This window comes from Amphiura filiformis, chromosome 16 (genome assembly GCF_039555335.1).
Source record: "Amphiura filiformis chromosome 16, Afil_fr2py, whole genome shotgun sequence".
In the NCBI taxonomy this organism is placed as follows: Eukaryota; Metazoa; Echinodermata; class Ophiuroidea; order Amphilepidida; family Amphiuridae; genus Amphiura; species Amphiura filiformis.
Genome location: NC_092643.1, coordinates 47,208,318 through 47,222,383, shown reverse-complemented (window position 1 = coordinate 47,222,383; position 14,066 = coordinate 47,208,318). Strand labels below are relative to the sequence as shown.

General features: G+C 34.6%; 1 protein-coding gene across 1 annotated transcript; it reads right to left on the bottom strand.

Annotated features, from left to right (window-relative positions):
• Positions 1-2,865: 2,865 nt before the first annotated feature.
• On the bottom strand, positions 2,866-8,179 carry LOC140172704 (GTP-binding protein REM 1-like). The gene is made up of 3 exons (XM_072195835.1): positions 8,006-8,179; positions 5,653-5,857; positions 2,866-4,405 (listed from the first exon to the last, which is right to left on the bottom strand). The coding sequence occupies exons 1-3, from the start codon at positions 8,177-8,179 to the stop codon at positions 4,071-4,073; spliced, it is 714 nt and encodes a 237-aa protein (XP_072051936.1). The 3' UTR covers positions 2,866-4,070.
• Between the last annotated feature and the right edge of the window lie 5,887 nt (positions 8,180-14,066).

Sequence of the window (14,066 nt, the reverse complement as noted above, 5' to 3'; positions counted from 1 at the left end):
TTCATAGAAATGTAATTTAATTTATCTTTTTTGGAAGCTGCCATACCAATTTTAAGTTTTTAATTCTTTTATCATATAAAAGTTATATATTAAGTGCTATATAGTACAAGGTTTCTTATTTACATAATCGTACAGACTAGTTTGTGTAGAAAAAGCTAATACAGTACATGTCTATATTCTCCGTTTAATACCAATGTGGTATCGATTTTGTTACGACACAAATGTATTTCGATTTATAGGCATAACCCTTCAAAACGTCTTTGTTTTGGAAACAGGCTTTTAAACTATAATAAAATCAAACTTTCAAGAAAAATATTGCCAGGGACGTTTGTGTCAAATTCGGTATCAGTACGGATTCTCAGTGGCGGCGTCAAAATTAGATAAAAGGAAACAAATGATAGACATTAAACAAAAAAAAATTGAAATGTTTCGGTCAAAAATGATTTCTCCATAACATCTCTACTTAATAATAGTAAACTACGAATCTGAAGAAAATGCGCTTGTTGTATTATGCACGTATTTAATAAGTAGGTATACAGTAGCTTATTGGCACTATTTGTGATTGGATTGAAACAAAAGATGTTGGTCACAATAATTATAATATATGATTTTTACATTTCTGTAAACATTTTTAATACTCTTTGGACTTCAAGACAGTGATAATGCATTGATAAAAAACAATACAAAACTCACTGCATCAAACTCTAAGGAGTTTTCTTCTCTAAATTATAATCAAGTTACCGTAATTTGGCTATAAATACCTTGCAATTCATAGTTGTATATGAGTTTATACCTACTGAAATTTTGACTTAAAATAAATATTTGAATAAAACTTGAAGTGAAAACTTAAATACAAATGAAGTACAAGCAAACAATTATTTGATCAATGCAAAATATTAGCAAAATTCATCGTATTTACTTGAATATAAAAGCTTGAATATGAACTTGTACTTAAAATAATACAAGTGAAGTATATGTAATTGACCATTGCAAAATATTTGCACAAGTGTAAGGCTAGAAAATGATCGGTAATACCGTAATGAGGTTAAGCACTTTAGACCAATCGGTCATAAATTCATTGTTTCGGGTTTTTTCGCGGCAAAATAAGAAAGAAGCCCCGAACAGTTTGCAATTTCTTGACAATTTTTTTTTTTTTAAATGCGTCCAAAAGTGTAATTTGTCACTGTGTTTCATCAAATACAGGCAATGGTATCAATGACATATCTATACCATTGTCAAATGCAGGCAACAGAAAATAACATATATATATCTATGTTAATAAGCGCTGGGAATTTGTTTTTAAACAAAATGGCGGCCGCCCAATTCCATTTGGGGCTCAAAAATCTAAAGCCAATGTATATTTTAGCCGATACACTGCTGCAAACAATTACATATCCGAGATTATATAATACAATATAGAATATAATGTAAAAATGTTAAGTAAAGTACATAAATGTACAAATTATATTGTGATTGTGTTATTTTAGTAGTGATAACAATAACACGAATCAAGCGTTGGCATAAAATACATTGTATTGTGAGCTGGCGTCATGTCACTTAGGTAGAATAGCCAACGTTGGCTTCAATTGGCAAAAATGCACAAAATTGCTCAATAATTTCACAAACTTGACTAACATTACGCACAATTTTAAAAACTTGCACAAAGTTGCATAACTTTACTCAAAGTTGTAGAAAATAGCAAATTTACAAAGTTACCTTAAAAATGTGTTGCAAAAAAAATTCCTGAACTTATTCAAAATGTTACACAATTGCCATAATTATCTCGCGGTCGTGTTTCACGACTAATGTTGACTAATATATGCAATTTTGCCATTTAGGTTTAGGTCAACGTTGGACATCTAACACATGACAGGCATTTTACTGTTTTTTAGTTTACAAATGTTGCAATATATATCAAACGAGAATGAAAACAATCAAATCGTGGTTCTTCACCTTTATAGCAATAGAGTATCAAATTACGTACATAATACAGTCCTGTTTCTTTCTTCTTTCGTTATACGATAAGCACTTGTACAAGAATTCTCTTAAAATGAAAGTGATAAATAGTCAGATATGATAAATTGTTACCAAATAATTCATCTTAAATGAATAGGCAAATTCAAATGATATATTATACAAAAATTCTAAAGGTATGCATATTAGGTTATAGGAATGATTAACAGAATTTAACTAGGGAAACGGTTACCATTGCAACAGTAAGTTTTGAAATTGTCGATTATGGAAACTGAAGGAAGATTTTTTTGTAACATAGGTGGCTATTTTTGTTTTTATCTCATCCATTGTTCCTTCTAAGACTTCATATCGGCGTTCAATTAGCCTATTTTGCAAGTTAAACAATTGTCCCAAATAATTTGATAAATAGTAACAATGATAATAAAGTGGCTCATTGGGCCAACTTGGGGCAAATATTGAACAAATTGATCAACCCTTCAAATTGATCTCAACATAATTTGCATATCATTGTAGTTTTTACACGAATTCACACATGTATGGAAAGTAAAGTGTTCAGTACTTTGATAAACTTAGTTCTCTCACATAAACTTAGTTTTTCTCACATAAATTCAGTTTTTCATTAACGTTGTTCATCAACCCGAAAAACGTAGTTCATCTAAGTAATGAGTGATTGGCGTGATAAACTAAATTTATCGAATTACTGAACATTTGACATGCCATACCCATCTCTTGTTCCTCAATCACGCCACATGAATCACGCTACCGTGTGTGACCACTCCAAATCTGTTTTCACATTAGCTTCATGAAGCAGCAAGCTTTTCGTCACAATATTTGTCAGAAATATCCATCAAATTACCGTCGCAGTGTGACCTTTACGTGTGAAACTTGTTTATCTTCATATTATCCCGTACTAAATACACTGTACTATAATGACGCAGCTCTTGGAATTATTTAGAAGGGGTGCTCAAAAATAGATGTACACAAACGTATACCATAAAAATAGTGAAAATTTGTATTTTAGCGGCCGGGTAACGGGTAACCGAGACAATATGCAGTTATTTCCTTGCGCAGTGCAATTTCAGGTTAGCTCAATTAGAAAGCGTTAATGCAAAACAGTAGCAGTTTGACCATGTAGGATCTTTATAAAAGGAAAGACCGTGACAAATTTCTCATCCAGATATCCTCGCCATGATGAGCTGACGGCCAAGTGTCTATGTAGAAGGTAGGAATTTCGCAACACTGTCACTATATCAACCTCAATTCAGTAATTCTCAAGTTTCGACTGGATTTTCGACGCATCGTCACATATACGTACCATTTAAAAACATGTCACATTCTCTTGAAAAGTGTGAGCTTCTTATGGAATTCTCCATTTCACAGCTCACTGTGGTCACTAGTGATCATGATGTAGTTTTTAATATAGGCAGGGGCATATTACCAAATGGGTATGATATACAAAATTAAAATTCTGCATTCCAAAAAGTGACCTAAGCCTGACAATAATATTATAGTGGTCAAAAGTGTTTTGCTCAAGGCACTGTTTGGTGAAATGCGTTATTAACATAATGTTTGGTTTTAACTTGTTTAAAGAAAGTGAGAAATGACGTTTTCTTAAAGGGACATAATGTGATTGAGTGTCCAAATCCAGGACATCATCGAAACTGAATGGCTAAGATTCAGAGAAGAACGATCGCTGTGTACACTAATGACGATTCGTTACACGTCCTTTATGAGAAATGTGTATGCGTTGGGTAAAAATTGTTATTTCTAAACCGACACGTACTCTTAAATAGCAAGGATCCGCCGAATCAAATTTGGACATCGTATAAGTTAGACGACGAAAAAACGTACACAATGCATGGGCGTTATACACGAGCATTTGATTCATTATGCTGTACACGTATGCACACATCTTGATGCACCTTATCGAGTATAAATATTCATAAAAAAGTCTTGAAGAGTTGCCGATACAGACGACGGTGTACTTTAAAGAGCATCCCACGATACCACTTTTAAGAGAATATTATAAAACAAAGATGTGTTCAATGCCCGTCATAGTTTATGAACATGTTTAAAAAAATAGGCACATTGTTTATTTACAAAACTTCCATAATATGACAAGATTTGGATCTTGCTCTGTAACCTGGTGGCTCATCAGAGTTCTTTCGTCTGAGAATTCTTTCCAGTACTCCCCGCGCTCTATGAAGCATGGATGATCGTCGTCTTTTCTTTAATGACGGGCTTGGTTTGCAATGTTTATCCCCGCCAGAATCGGCGCTACCGTGGCTCGTTGCGTCTTCATCTTCGGAACGTTGTTTATGTAATCTGACTTGCCTGACTGCACCGTTGAACAGTTTGTCGATATTATGGCATATTGGTGCAGACGTTTCAATCAGCTTGCAGTCGAAAAGGGCAGCGAAATGTTTTCCCTCTGTTGCAATAAAAACAAAAACACATAAGGACTAATAATTAATCACGCAAAAGTAATAATGTGTCGCACACCGTTACGTCAGTAAACTGCATCAACATGGTCGTTACAATATTATGACATTGCGAAATCGTATTCTGACGACAATAACATGCGGATAGTGACCTCTGGGAAATTCTTTTGTATGTCAGTGCAATGTCTAAAACTATGCCTTGAATGATTTCATGAGAATGAGATTTCAACATGTTGTTGAAAAAAGATTCTTTTTCAAAATTGAATGATCTTCTTAGAATGCAAAACGTGAGTTTTTTTTATTATATTATAGTTTGATTTCATTTCAATGTTATCTAAACGAGTGAAACAAGTGATCGATCATAAAGCAACATCTAATGATGCAGTAATATTTGTGGATGACGTATGATTTTACTGCAAGTATGTGTACATCGTGCTTAAATTGCTTATTCAGGTATTGAAGTCTCAAGGTGAATATATTGTAATTCTGGTATTTAGATCAAATTTCGCTATCAGGCATATACTGGGAATAGAATAATTTCACATATTGCTTGTGGACAACATTCCAACCGTAGCAGCTAATACCCAGGTGATTCCGGTATTCCATACAATAGTTTCAGCTGTTGCACCTTGACAACATTTCTAACCGTAGCAGCTGAATGTATTGTTATCCCGGTATTTGCGCTTAGGTATGCATATATATACCAGGAATACAATGGTTTCATCTATTGCACCTGGACCACATTCCTTACATAGTAGCGCGTACCCATGTGAAAACTTTCCCGATATTCAGATAATCAGATTAAAGTTCATCAACATGGTCGTTACAATATTATGACATTCAATGTGAAATCGAATTTGTGCTTCAGGTAAAATACTAGGAATATATTAGCTTCACATATTACATCTGGACGACACGCTCATACCCAGAATACATGGAATATGTGACCTGCTACCACGAAATTTGTCTCGGTCCCAGCCGATTTGTATTCCTCCGTCACTAAACAAACCGTCTGGCGACAAACCGTGAAAACAATTGGCTATGGAACCATATGACTGCTGAATTAGGACGTGACTACCAACTTGCGCCTTTATACTCATTTCGTTGTAGCAGGTCACATATAATACATCTGGTATTCACATCGATGTGGAGCCTACTAGAGAGGGAAATGCAAACTTCCCGGGAAACTACCACTGTTCAGCAACGTGCGCATCTAGTGACCTAGTTACGTACGTACCTGCAAAAGACACTTCTCTCGATCTTTCCAGATCTGTTTTGTTTCCTACAAGAATAATTGGCACCGTTTCTGATTCTTTGGTCCGTTGTAACTTAAACCGCAACTCGTTTGCTTTCTTAAAGCTTCGTCTATCAGTTACAGAGTACACCAAGATATAGACGTCTCCTTGCGAGAGGTACTTATCTTCATCCTTCTCAAAAGTCTCCTGTTGGAAAACAAGTACAAAAGTTGCGTATTTAGTTACATTAAAGTTGGTTCAAAGCCACTTGAATTGGGGATATGTCGGCTGAAAGTTGGGCACATACTTCAATCGTTATAGCGCGGAGCGAGAAATGGATTGGAATGGAATGGATGGTAGTTTCTTACGTTGAAATGTAGGATCTAGGTGATTAGTAAAGAAGCTCTCGCTTATTAGCTTTTATTAGCGGTTGAACTATGCATTCAATATATGTAGACGTGAGAATCGTGAGATGCATTACATACTTGATCTTGTTGTACAATCTTGTACACAATACACGTGCTTTCTGGTAGAAAATTAGAAACATAATACTAAGAATATTTACGTACTCTTCAATAATATGCACAGTGACCCTTAATTAATTTGAATAAGAGAATTTACAAATTGCAATATACATAGGTATCGCTCTATTGAAGGGGTGTGTGGGGTTGTGTATGTGAGGGTCCAAACAAGAGTTGTAGGTCGTCTCAGTCTGTCTCTGTAAGGAGCTTTTGTGCCTTGAGAATTAGTTCAATATTCGTTCTTGCTTATCACTTGTGATTTGTTTTAACCAAACTATCCATGTAGACGTAATGAAAGGGATCTTGCTTTGAAATAACTCTTGATCTTTAGAAAGTTGTTCATACGAGCGTGTAATACATTAAACAGACCATCCAGTACATGTAGTAGATATATACAAGCTATGGTTTACTTGGCTTTCAAATTCGCCATTTTAAACATACCCCATGATGCATAGCGACAATAAGCAAATTGTGTCATTTTGATACCACGTTCTCGAAACGAAGTTTAATAGTCATTTTCACTTTGATGCTGAGGACGGGTGCAAGGGATTGTGGGAGCTTAGATAAATGGTAAATACTTATGGAAAATCTAGACGCAGACTGTTAATTAACCTATTTTACCTTAAACATGTTAAACCATATCTCGTCATGAATGACGCATTGTACTTTTGACTTCTTGTATCGCTCTGTTAGTTGTGCAAGTCAGTCGTAAAGTGTGCTCTATATTCTGACGTCAATATGGAAATAAGAAGTTTGTATTGGCATGTGGGCGTGTCCTTGTGTTTGTTTTGATTTCTATTTATGCTTGTGCGTAACGCACTATATATAAGTGACTGCGCTTTTTTCATTGTTCTTTATCTTTAATTCATGTACTTCAAGCATTTTGCTTAAGCCTGGTCCGATAACGACCCATCACGACCCAAGTGTAGCTCTATCTGAGGGGCTGTGCAATAATTATGAGCCCTGGTGTTAGGGCAAGAAATATTTGGCGAGCCGAAAGGGAGGGGGGGAGCAATTTTTGATCGTTATATAATCCAATTTGACTTATTTGGGCAAGAATTGCTATCTTTCTGTTTGTTGTATAGTCAGTGTAAATGTTATGTTGTTGTAAACTGCCAATTAAATCTGTGTAAACTTGTTGAAATTCTCTGAAGGTGTCTCAGATAATCAAGTTACATTATAGGGGGCTGATTGTAATCACTCGCTACATGTGACATCGTTTTTAAGTTATAATTTACCGAGCTAAATTTCCAAGGGAGATGGGAGAAAATTGCAAAATCATCCTACTCACGCACATCCAAACACACACCTACTCGTATCCACCGCCAAACGAGGACATCTAACTTTTCACAGTAAAACCGAGGACCTTGTACATTTGAATTTTCACATTCTAATCGTGGACTTTTGTGTGAAAACATGACAATTAATCGACTAACCGAGGACCTCGACATATTACCGGCATTGGGGACCTACCCCCTATGCAATTTTGAGCTGTATAGCGCCCTCTGCAAGCGTTAAAAAACGAGGACGTCCTCGTTTTTGTGTGTGTCTGTAGTTTATAAGTGAAATGTCAAGTGGGTGTCCTCGTTCGTAGGTGAAAACGCACGCACTTTACCAGTTCAAATGTGTGCAAAAATGTATGTCTTTTTTGCTAAAGTGAGCCGAATGTGGCTATAAGGTGAATCTGAAAAAGGTGTGTAGGGGAAGACGCACATCACAGTGTCGTCAATTTCATCCTGGTATTTTAAACAGAGCAGTGGGACTTTGGCCCGTATCCCCACTGTGTATCCACTTGCAGGCGGATAGATTATTGCTAAACAAAGTCGAGACTTACTTGTCCATATGCTGGCGTGTCGATGATTTTTAGCGTTGAGTTTTTACCATCTATTTCTACCGATTTCTCGTATATATCTTCTTCTGGATTTTCTGTAAAAATATATAAAAACAAAAGTAGAAAACAAAGTTTAGTTTGACATGTCAAAGTTACCTTTGATATTAAGCTGGTCATATATCACACTAACAACAGAGGGCGGTTTGTATCAATCACTCAATGTAGTATCTGGGAACTCGGAAATTGGGCCAAAATTTGTATTTGCATCCATACTGATTGGATTACGCAAAGTTGTCGTATGAAAATGAATAGAATTTTTGATTTCAAAATAAACATTCAGTTTGCTCCTTTTTATTATTTAGTTTTATTATTAATGTTTTACAGTGAAATGAGAGAGGTCAATTCAAAATGTTACAACGCAAACCAATGCGAGTTATGAATGACCTTGATATTAAAAGCTAAAACCCCATTGTACAAAATAATGCTGCACACCATGTTCTGCGCATTATAAGATCATCATATAAACCTTAAGCAAAAAGAAAACAATCAATTTTATGTATATTAAAATTGTGTATGATCACGCAGTTTGTCATCATAAATTTCATCGATGTCGAATGTACTAGCAATGTCGTCTTTCCAGACTCCGATTTATAATATCAAAGTTCAATTCAGTCGCTAGCAAAGAGCAATGATTTGGAAACTAACCAATGAGAAAGACTGTCTTTTGTTACAAATAAAAGTATGTTGACGCTTATTGGTTGCAAGCAATCGCTGATGTTAAAAATCAATTTAAATATTACTCTACTGTGACAGACACAAAAACTAAATGTAGACTAGCCTTGATAAAAAATGAGTCGTATGACAATTAGTGACTTTTCATAAGTTCGTCATTGACGTCAAATCAGCATAGTTTCCATTTTAGAGCTATACATGATTGAATACCCTACTACACATTCATGAATCATGATCTCTTGACTCATATATCTTAAGTATGTTCTATGTATGAAATTCAATATAATCGGATGACTCGTGTTTAAATGTAAAATGGGTTCTTTGTGTCAGAATAAAGATGCATTGTTTTCCTTGTTCTTTGACGCACGATTGCAAAAACCACAACGTCTTGAACGAGACAATAAAAAGTACAAGTTTCTCAAATTAAGACTGCAAATGGACTCTTAACCAAACATGAATGTTTCTATCAAATGAATCGAATATCTAGTATTGGTAACATATTACTTCAAATACCGTATGACTTCAACTATTTTTAGAATCTATCGGATACATTCGCCATTTGCGTGGCATATGGCATTGATATAATTTTGATATATTTCAGTTTTTATGCCTAGTAATCATGGTATTGGTAATGAATCAATGTGTTGCCTGCTTGCCTAACTTTATTTTTGAATCAAGCAGCTGCTGTATAATCGGGTATTGTATTTTCTGGACCTCAGCACTGGTCCTCTACTTCGGGTAAAATAATATATGTAGTTGTACGAGAAACTACGACAAAATACGTGTCATAGTGCAGTGTTTAATTCATGAATAACTTACAAACCCTCCAAAGATTGCCCCCGAATTACCGATAAGTTATTAAAAATTATCATGTTTTATCATTTTCTTAGCATATTTTATAGCACTGCTCGCGATTAACGCGATATTTAGTTACAGTGTTGAAGCAATACGAATGAAGGGAAATTATTGAAGCGATGCAATCACATTAAATGCCATAGACATCATAACGTTGTCATCATATTGGGAATAGATCGCAAATCACAATTCAAGCTAATATTATTGGGCTGTTCTAGACAAAACCTATACACCCCATAAAAACACTTTCAATTTCATTCCCTCCTGGAACAGTAGAAAAAATAATATTATTTGTTGTTGTTCTCTTATGCAGACACAAGCAAACAAACAAACAAACCGTTCAAGTTAAAGTTGTATGGATTCCTTTAAAGGCCTATTCAGTAATTTGCTGATCCGGAGGATCGTAAAAATCATCAACATTCAGATTTTGTCACCTTTGTTACTGTCAAAGATGTGCTAACATCGCCTGCTAGTGGTTAAGCTGAAAGTTGTATTAAAGAAAAAATTAAACATTTTACATGGATCTGTATTATTTGTCTAAATTAGCTACAAGTATTTGAATGGGCCTTCAACTTTGTCAATACTGCTGTTTTCCTCTTTTTGACACATTTTTCATTGCAAAAATACATTATAACAATTTTAATGACTTATCCGTCTCTTTTAGGAAATTTATACACAGATTGACACTTTCGCTGGGATCACTGATAAGCCTTTAACGTCACATTTGATTAATTTAACCCCAATCCAACGACAGTTGGATTTCTGTTGCCGTTTAAAACGCTCAAACAAACCGCCAAACAGCTCAGTGTAATCAGCCAACCATCTTTTACCAATATAGTAAAAATTGAAATTCCTGAGTAACAATGTATACACCTGCTTATAAAATGGTATGCGTGGAATGTATGACCAGGTGCAACAGCTGCACTGATTGTATCCTTTGAAGTTACCGGCAAGATGGCGGTTATGTGATGTCCCGGGGTGATGGTTGCATTGACATGACTGATCATGTCGATTATCCTCTTTATTTTTATTTGTTCATAGGTATATCCACATCCGCAATATTGGTGTGGCAACAACATACAATAACAACAAATAATGCAAGTGATTGATGGAGGGGCAAAAGAAGCAACGGTAAGCAACAAAACAGTCATTATCTTTTACCAGGAGTACAACTCGCAAATGGAACAGCGCAATGCGATTTCAAAGATTTGCTGTATGTAGATCTTGACTGATATGAAACAGATGCTATCAGTATGAGCCAATACGTTCTCTAAGGCACGGTTCCTTTGACCTCCTTTTAACAAACATAACTAATAATATGACCTCAAGTTACGGGGTATGAGTTTTCGTGCCCAACACATTCAAAGGTCATTCTATGAATGTACAAACATATAGGAGTAAACGAACTGTGCCCTGACGGACGAGCATGCATATTGGAGATCCTAGTGATACGTGTCCTACTTTCTCATGAAGGTATTTATGCGTGATCGTGACTTACAGATGAAAAACTGCCTTCATTGAATAAATAATATGATATCCAGTTCTTGTTTGCGATTTCCTATGCTTTCAGTCGGTAATTCTAGACGAGGGCAGGGCGGATGATTAACCTCGAATCCTTACACAATTAATGCAGACACGTAATCTTTTCTATTGTCACGATTTGTTACAAACAATAGGAAGCAACGATGATGTACCGTAAAAACTCGATAGTTATAGGGGTTGTGTCATATCCTACGTGATGCTTAAACCAAATGTATTGTTATTTTTTTTCAGAAAATGTTCAGCGATGTTTTCATTATTAGTATTAGACCATGGGACAAGGCTTGCTAAGTGCTTCAGAAAGTAGTTTTCGTTCCCCTTTCTGGGTAGAGGATGGTTTATACATGAAAATATAGCTATTATATCACTGATCAATAATATAACATTTCCCACTTTCAAAAGTTGCACGTTACTGTGTAATTTATGAGTTATTTGGGGTTAAAAATGTGTTTATCGTGGTTTTTTTCCATTTTTGCCCAAAAATGTCAAATATTAAAATAGCTGTAACTTTCAAAATAAATTGAGTAGAAATTTCATTTCTATTGTAGATGTTACATATTACATGGATGTCTAACACTGGTGAATAAAAATGTCACAGCACAACTCTAAAATATAAAAAAATGGCAAAAACCATATTTTTGTGCTATTTTGGCCATTTTTGAGCTAAAAATGTAATTTTTGCATGAGTATAAATTTTATTGATGTCATTATGTCAACATTTTTATTCACCAGTGTTGGAAATCCATATGACATGTAACATCTACAATAGAAATGAAATTTCTACTCAATTTATTTTAAAAGTTACAGCTATTTTAATATTTGACATTTTTGGGCAAAAATGGAAAAAATCACGAAAAACACATTTTTAACCCCAAATAACTCCTAAATGAGTAAAGTAAAACGTGGGAACTTTTTGGATATTAATTCAGACATATATTTACTCTTGATTTGTTATGTTTTTATGTTCTGCCCAAGAGTGGACTACGGAAGTGAAAGATAAATGCCCATGTCCCATAGTCTATATCATGAATATAAAAAGTCCGAATGTATAATATCTAGTAAATTTAACATAATCAAACAAATATGATATATAGATAAAATCGGAAACAGGAGTGATTTAATATATGCTGCATGATTTCAGGTTTGAAAAGATTTGAAATCTTTATGCAATCTCGAATTCCCGAAAGCCTTTGACATCAAACTTTAGACAATGATAGGAAAACGATTTATAAAATTCCAGGGCAATATAAAATAATTAATTGGAAAATGTAATGAAGCTGAACAGTAACACAAAACTAGTAAAGGCTAATCTTGCGATTACCGCAGGTAGCAGGGGAAATGTATTCCGAACACTGAACGCAGTGTTGCGAACACCGCCACCAAAGCCAAGAGATTTAGATACCTCGAGACTCACACCCACGTGTAACATAATAATATAGAGAACATATTCGATGGCTTGTAATCTTGTAATGCTCTTTCCATTAAAAAGAGTGAAGGATTCAACTTTTTAGATCAAAATATTAGATTCCATATCACTAGCCCACTACGTGCAATAATGCATACCTGGAACATAATGTGTTCACAAAAGCATCAACCATTATCAGCACTACAACTACAATACATTAACAAAACAATTTACAGTGGATTTTAATTTCCAATTTTTTCACACGGCCACTTCTGCAATAAAAGTTGCAATAAATTAACAACAATAACCTGAAGCCTTGACCAGCACAAACAATTGATTAATAACAAACTGACCACACGAGCCGGTTCAAGTCCAGAGCGAATGATGGACTTGATAAAGATAAAAGTCATAAAGTTAAATAGTCACATATTAAAAAATACCCAAATATAATAAAAAGGCCAATTAGACCAGCGTAGCCTCCGATCTCAAACAAAAAGAAAGATACCAAACAATATTACACACAAGCTCAGTAAGAATTAATCATATTTTGATCAATTTGATGTAATTTTTAACAATTTTAGGTCTTTTATGAAACTTCATGCATATCTTCAATACGAAAAGTCAAATGTTCATAAGATGGACGACTTTTTCTCCCAGCTACATACACATTAAGTACATACAATGTTTACAGAGTGCACACAATGTCAATTTTTAAAATTTATCATAAAATTTGTATATCGCGATTTTCAAAAGATCTAAATTATTTCATATGAGGATATTCCTCGTATTCAGAATACAATTTGTTGTGTCTGGTGTGCTCTCAGGTCCCACAAAAATACTGTGCAAAGGTGGGTGACCTAGCCATTTTAAGCTTAAAAGCTTTTGCATGTCGCAAATTTCGCCAAAATGATGAGTCTCTACCTTCTAAATTACACCAAACTTTTCAATGTAAACTAAGATTTTTGTTTGAAAATATTTAAATTTTAATGTAAATTTATAATATTGTGTGGTACAATTATAATATTGCGCGATGAAAAATGTTTTAAACATTTGAAGTAAATTTCTTTTGCCCACTGCTACCCTGCGCGCTAGAAAACGTTAAAAACAATAGTCAATTGAGACTTAAACATCTTACTTACGGGGGTTTATTATTGAACTTTGTAAGCTTACTGCCGTGATATTGAGCTTTTCAACAAAATTTTTAATTTCTTTTTAGTAAAAATTCAATTACCAACTGTACATCACATACTATAAGCAATAGCTTCATCTGAAATTGCGATATCCACTACCGCTTAAACTTGCATTATATATATTATTTTCCCTCGACAACCATGATTTAAAAATAGCATTTCAAAGGTCCTATCATAAAGCTCTAGGTATATTATTTCTATAGACGCTCATATAACCTCAAAGACATTTTAAGGTTAACTCAAATCAACGCCACGTGATTGAAACATATCTAGGGTTGTAAGGTTGAAATCTTTGCGGCATGGACATGCCGTGGTTCATATGACGCGAGCGAGCGAGCGATCA

Excerpts from the sequence above, each read along its gene's own strand:
- LOC140172704 (XM_072195835.1), bottom strand. The coding sequence starts at position 8,179 with ATGACCAGCTTAATATCAAAGGTAACTTTGACATGTCAAACTAAACTT. Across the intron at positions 5,858-8,005 it reads ACACGCCAGCATATGGACAA|GAGACTTTTGAGAAGGATGA; the intron begins GTAAGTCTCGAC and ends GTTTTCCAACAG. Across the intron at positions 4,406-5,652 it reads GAGAGAAGTGTCTTTTGCAG|AGGGAAAACATTTCGCTGCC; the intron begins GTACGTACGTAA and ends TTATTGCAACAG.